The sequence below is a fragment of the Echinops telfairi genome, unplaced genomic scaffold, assembly GCF_000313985.2.
Source record: "Echinops telfairi isolate 266 unplaced genomic scaffold, ASM31398v2 ScPeMD7_7424;HRSCAF=8462, whole genome shotgun sequence".
Taxonomy (NCBI): Eukaryota; Metazoa; Chordata; class Mammalia; order Afrosoricida; family Tenrecidae; genus Echinops; species Echinops telfairi.
Genome location: NW_022111324.1, coordinates 45,145,172 through 45,151,791, shown reverse-complemented (window position 1 = coordinate 45,151,791; position 6,620 = coordinate 45,145,172). Strand labels below are relative to the sequence as shown.

Genomic DNA, 6,620 nt, shown 5'->3' with positions numbered 1-6,620 from the left:
ATGGCTGATTGTTCTAGTGGGTGTCTACCTCCCTAACTGAGAAAGTGAGATGTGGGGATCAAGGTAGTCTTACCTTTGAAATCTACTCCTGGCTCTCAGAGGGCCTGACATGTAATGAAAACCCCCTTCCTTGTGGGTCAGTCAGAGCAGAGGTTCGCAGTGTGTGCCTTTCGGGAAGTAAGCCATCAGGTCTGTCTACTGAGGTGTGTCTGGGGGGACTGGAACTTGCAGCCTTTTGCTTTGCAGCTGAATGGGTTAATGGCTTGCACCACCCTGGCCCATAATGAGGACCCACTACATTTATTTGCTGAAGAAGGATTGAGGGAAGAGATTTGTCCAAAGTTGCTCGGAAGTGATGTCTGAGCTGGGGGTTGCGTGTTGGAGACTACAGTTGTGGATTGCAGCCCGGAAGAAGGTGCTTCTGCTAGCTAGCAGCACATCACGGGGCATCTGCCTTTGAAGGAGTAGATGGAGGGAAGCAGCGCCCCAAAGGGACAGAAAGGACCAGAGGAGGCAGAGGTTGGGGTATATAGGTAGGATGGCAGTACCCAGGACTGCAAATGTCACAGAGGCAAGTAGGAAAAGGACCAGACAGTGTCATTGTTGCTGCTGTGGTCTCTTGCATGCTCTGGAAAGTTGCTTTTCAAATGGTAGGCTCTCTGTCTTTAAAGCCTGTTTGTAGTCTGTGCAACCTGATTTTTTTTTTCTTTCTATTTTGTAGGTTATCAACTATTTTCAGAAACTCATCACTGGAGAAATGGCTGGAAGTCAAACAATCATCCAGAGAGAAGCTTAGGTTCCTCAGCAGCATTGTTTGATTTTCATGAGCTGCTGGCAACATGTCTGTGTCTATGGTTTATCCTCGACAGGACAGCGACCTCCTGGGTGTTCCTTCCTCCCCAAAGAACTCATTAGGGGGTGGCCTCTCCCGCAGCAGCTCCCTCAAGCCGCCTTTGAAGTCAGAGCAGGCAGAAGGTGAAGGTAATGACCCGCTCTTGAGATGTGCAAGTGGAAGCCGAGAGATAAACAGCACGTACGTGATTTCTGCCTGTGAGAAAGCAGGCGGCTTCCCCCCGGGCCCTCAGCCTGTAGGAAGATTGACACTTCAGAGGAGAGTTACAAGGAAGGCAGAATCATCTTGGCTTGGTAGTGAGTTAGGAGACACCTTTGAAAAAACAGCCGAACAACGCCTGACGTTACAACGCCGGGCTCACGCCGACCCTGGGGAGAAGTGGAACAGAAGGCAGCAGTGGAAACCGGGAGGTGGAACCGAAAGTCACGGTGCCTCCCAGGAAACCGGTAGCAGTGGGAAGGCTGCAAATCCCGGGGGAAACGCTCTCGTGGCTTCTTCGGTAGCGTTCATCGAGGACTCAAAAAGCTCCGCACTGGTGACTGAGGAAAAGCGCCAAGAAACATTTTCTGCCCCCAGGGAGGAAACTGGAAGTGCTGCCCCAAGGTACTTAACTCACGGAGGCCCTGCTGGTTCTCGGAGTCACATTGAACTTGTGAGAGCCGGACCCTTGGCGACAAAACCTCTTCAGAGCAAGTTGGATGTCAAGGCGTCAGGAACAGATCACTTACCTCACAGAAGTGTTGGGAAGGATGCGGCGAAAAATTCAGCTCCTCAGTTGGGCACCTTAGACCGAGGAAGGACGCCCACGAAGTGTGTAACGGAACTCAGGTCCACACCAAAGGGGAGTGTGTCCCGGCTGAAGAGCCCGGCCACACCCATACTGAAGGCTAAGCCGCCCAGCCTTCAAGTTGCACAAAGGCCCCAGAGTTCTCTTCTCGCGAGTAAAAGTGAAAGGTCACAGGAAACTACACTCCCCCCTGAAGCAGAAACCACAGCCCAGAATGCCTGCACAGAAGCAGACCCCTTCAAAGTCGAGAACAGCCAGGTGACGGTGGCCGTGCGTGTGAGGCCTTTCAGCAAGAGGTACGTGCGCCTGGGCCAGGTAAGCTGCCTGTCTCTGAAAGCTGATGGACTCAACGTGCATTTTTACGCCTGTTGCCAATATTTTTTAAAAAAATCATTTTATTAGGGGCTCATACAACTCTTATCACAATCCATACACACATCAATTGTGTAAAGCGCATTTGTACATTCATTGCCCTCTTCATTCTCAAAACATTTTCTCTCCACTTAAACCCCTGGCATTAGGTCCTCATTTTTCCCCTCCCTCCCTGCTCCTCCCTCCCTCGTGAGCCCTTGATAGTTTATAAATTGTTATTTTGTCATATCTTGCCCTGTCTGACGTCTCCCTTCACCCACTTTTCTGTTGTCCGTCCCCCAGGGAGGAGGTCACATATAGTTCCTTGTAACCGGTTCCCTCTTTCCTACCCACTCTCCCTCTACCCTCCCTGTTTCGCCACTCACACCACTGGTCCTGTAGGGCTCATACCGACAACTTTTAGGGGTAGTTGAAGTATGTTGCTTATTTTCAGTGATTATCTTTTAAAAAGAAAAATAGCTAGAAAACCGTATTTTCTAAATCATGAGTTTCTAAAAAAGATACACTGCTTTTGAAAAGCCTGAGCAAGTCATTTGAGTCTCTGGTTTGGTCTGTTTTCACATCTGTCGCACTTGGTGGGCGCGTCTGCTTTCCCTTCTAAAGAAACCTAACAGGTCCCTCAGTCCTCCAAGAGATTCTTCTGGGATCCGTCCTGAGTGCTGATCATCACCGTCTCAGATCAATGATGATGGTTGTCATTGCGGTGACTTGCTAGGTTTGCTTCTGATGACAAAAATCTGTCTTCCAAAAGTGACTGGGTGGGTGATGACAGAGTAGGGATAGGACTGAGATAGGTGGATGACAAAACGGGAATGCAGCATTCCAGTGTTTTGGAATACTATAAGGGAAGGCAGTGGAGACATCACAACGTCAGTAGTTTCAAATTTTATTATTACCGTATTTGCTTGAGTATAAGCTGAGGTACCTAATTTTACCACCCAAAACTGGGGTACTTTTTAGTGTAAAACTGCTGAAAAAACTTGGCTTATCCTCGAATGTATACAGTCTTAGCGTTAGGTGTGATTTGGGTGGACAGTCACAGAGCAGATTTGCTTTTCCTTTATGATTGTCCCATGGCGTCAACTATAGCCCACATCTGCCCACTGCCTCTTCGTCTTTGCGATCGCCATCCCTTCGCCTTTCTTATCCTTTCCTGCCTTTTGTACTTGGTCCCCGGGCCAGGGCTGCCCCTCGGACCTCCTATGGCTGATTGTTCTAGTGGGTGTCTACCTCCCTCATGATAATTTTCACCTTATAAACCTAATGTTTGTCTGCTAGGAGCCATGGTGGTGGTGTGGCTACGTGTTGGGCTGTGATCCGCATGGTCGGCAGTTTGAAACCACCAGCAGCTCCGCTGGAGAAAGACTGGGCTTTCTCCTCCCATGAAGAGTCCAGTCTCGGGAGCCCACAGGGGGTGCTGTCAGTGGGCAGGGACTCCCCGGTTTGGGGCTTTGTCTGAACATGGAGTCACAGGGATGTGTTCATTTCCAGATTTCCAGAGGGGTGTCTAAAGGCCAGCGTCTCAGGGAGTTGTTTAAAGCTTGATGGTGTGTAGCTAAGCAAGTTAGAGAAAGATACGGTGATGACTGCGGTGGGAGGGGCCTTCTATTGTGAGAGGAAAGGTCAGTCAGTAGTTCAAGGCAAATCATAACAGTGCTATGAGGCTCAAAAGTGAGCACGTGGGGCCCAAGGAGTGAAGAGAGCGGAGTAGGAGTTAATTTTGCTCTCCAGAAGCTTCAAGAACCACAGTAGGGAGAGGTTACAGAGAGAACAAAGCCAGTCAAGACAACATGTAAGATGGGTGACTACACTAACGGACCAGACACATCCGAGGAGCCCAGGAAGCTGGGCTGGGGTGGAGGGCTCTGGCCACACTGGTCAGGCAGGTGGTTTCTAGTATAAGTTCTGATCTGAGCTAGAGTCAGGAGGACAAAGGACTTCCGGTACCAACGACTCATCTTGGTTTTCCACAGATCTACAGTCAGTGCGAGGCTCCAGCCTGGGTGTGAGGATGGACGTGCAGGCACGCGACTGAGGGCGAGAGTCTGGGGAGGAGGAGGTGGGGCCAAGAATGACAAGAGCCGCAGAGACTTAGGATTCAAATGAAGTACAGTGAAGCGTGTTGAAATTCTAATTTGTGTCGTTTTTTAACATAGATTTATGCCCACAGATTTCTGTGAAATCTACTCAAGGTAGATTTTCAGATTGGAACTGAAGAGTGTGGGTAGATTATAGTCGGGAGGTTAGGGAAGGAAAAAGGTAGCTCAAGAAAAAGAGGATGAGAAAAACGTTTTTGAAAATTCCAAGAACTCTGGAGCCCCATCTTCCCGTCACGCACGGCGTCAGAGCTGCTGGGGATCTCTTGCAGATGCCGTTGTAACTGTGCTTGCTGGCCTGTGTTCCACTTAAAATGGAAAGATTGACTTGCTTGTGAAGACTGTCCTAGTAACCGCTTCGAGGCGCGCCCTCTAGCCTGTGGGAATACCGAAGGAGAGGAGTGTAGTGACTTAACTCTTTTCTTTGCGCTTCTTCTTAAAGAGAGAGGATTGAAGAGGCATCCCAGGCGGTCTTCGTGAATGGGGAGGAAGTGGTGGTACAGCACCCTAGCATGAAACAAGTGTACAACTTCATGTACGACGTCGCCTTCTGGTCTTTCGATGAATGCCATCCGAACTATGCTGGCCAGGCAGCTGTTTATGAGACACTCGCGTTGCCACTCCTGGAAAGAGCTTTTGAGGGCTACAACACCTGTCTCTTTGCCTATGGTCAGACTGGCTCAGGAAAATCCTATACGTAAGTTTTATTGCAAATATAATGATTCAGAAAGTATTCAGACTTCCTCTCTAGGGAAAGCAGCATGGTGTGTGAGAAAGTTTGGAAAGCACACAGATCGGGGCTCGAATCTCAGCTTCATGTTAGCTCTGCATACATGCTGCATATTCTGCATACAAAGTACATATTTCTCTGCATACATATTAGCTCTGTATACATATTGCATATTAGGTTTGCAAACTTGGGCAAGTTACTTTGAACTTCATTTTACCCATGAGATAGCTCTGTAAATATCTCTGGCCCCATTTTACTGTAATTATATTTCATGTGTGATCGGCAGCTGAGAGAGGTTACAGATACTTATAAGTATTGGCATCAAAATGAAAAATACGACATCCAATAAACAGTAGCTGTGATAATACCTGTCTTAGAAGGAAATACTCAGAATTTTAATGGTAAGTAATATTTATGTAATTCTTCCTATATTCTAAGCACTATGCTGAGAAGACTTTTCTTATACTCCCTTAAAACAGTCTTCTGAATTAGAGATTTCTATTATTCCCATGGGAGTCCTGGTGGTATAGGGTTACATGCTGGGCTGCAATATGCAGTCAGTGGTTCAAAACCCCCAGCACTCCAAGGGATAAAGACAGGGCTTTCTACTCCCATGAAGAGTTACAGTCTCAGAAGCCCACAGGGCAGTTCTACCCTATTCTCTAGGGTCACTATGAGTTGGCATCAACTCCAAGGTAGTGAGGTTAGCTCCATTTCGAAGAAGAGGAAATGGAGGCTTAGTGAGGCTAAGTATCTTACCCAAGGCCACAGAGCTGGCCAGTGGTAAATCAGGGTTTGAACTTGGCCAGATGTGGCTCCAGGGCCGAGGTTCTTCGCTATGAACTGTGAGATTTAATTGGCTTGTTCCCCCACTCCGAGCCCCCCAAAGGACTTAAACACTCGCATACACCCTTAACCAGTTTTATCCTTATTCATAATGTGTTTTCCAGGATGATGGGATTCAGTGAAGAACCAGGAATAATTCCAAGATTCTGTGAAGATCTTTTTGCTCAAGTAGCCAAACAACAAACCCAAGAGGTATGTTCTCAGAGCACCCACAAGCCTGCAGATTAGACTAGCAGGCAATCCTCTTGTTAAAATCAGGGCAATGCCATGAAGGAAATGCTTAACGGAAGATTGAATTCTAATATCTAGGTCACTTTCCTTTGCCACAGTAATATAGAAAAGGCACGTGGGATTCCAAATTTAGAATCTATCTTCCCAACCGTCTCTACTGTGTTCCTTTTGTGTTTATGTAGTGGCTTACACTGCCGCAGTGAGGCTGTAGCACAGTGGTTCTCAACCTTCCTCATGCCATGACCCTTTAATACAGCGCCTCATGTTGTGGTGGCTCCCAACCATAACATTATTTTTTTGCTACTTCATAACTAATTTTGCTACTGTTATGAATTGGGCGACCCCTGTGAAAGGGTTGTTTGACCCCCAAAGGGGTCATGACCCACAGGTTGAGAACCGCTGCTCTAGACTAGGTGCTTCAGCAGGGAAGCGGTGAACAGACTTACCTGAGGGCAGCAGACAGACACTTAGGGACAGTATGGAGCAGAATGAGAACAGTGCAGGTGAAATTTGAACCCACCTTGGCTTTGACTCCAAGGACCTTGCTCTTCCTGCTCCACCTCTCCCTGAAAGACCTGGGCCTGCTCACCCTCTCCCTTTTTCACTCACACATTAGCCAATAATCACTGCTTGTCAGACAATCTATTACACCACTTTCTATCCGGATTTGCTTGATCCTAAGAATCATTAAGTTGTGGCACGGTC

The 6,620-nt window shown here is 47.8% G+C and overlaps 1 protein-coding gene across 1 annotated transcript in view; it reads left to right on the top strand.

Annotated features, from left to right (window-relative positions):
* The first annotated feature begins 839 nt into the window (after window positions 1-839).
* Window positions 840-6,620, top strand: part of KIF14 (kinesin family member 14) — a 65,713-nt gene continuing 59,932 nt past the window's right edge. The window contains exons 1-3 of the mRNA XM_004699787.2: window positions 840-1,936; window positions 4,551-4,805; window positions 5,789-5,876. Coding sequence (XP_004699844.1) covers window positions 840-1,936; window positions 4,551-4,805; window positions 5,789-5,876 — 1,440 coding nt within the window. The remainder of the gene's footprint in view (window positions 1,937-4,550; window positions 4,806-5,788; window positions 5,877-6,620) is intronic.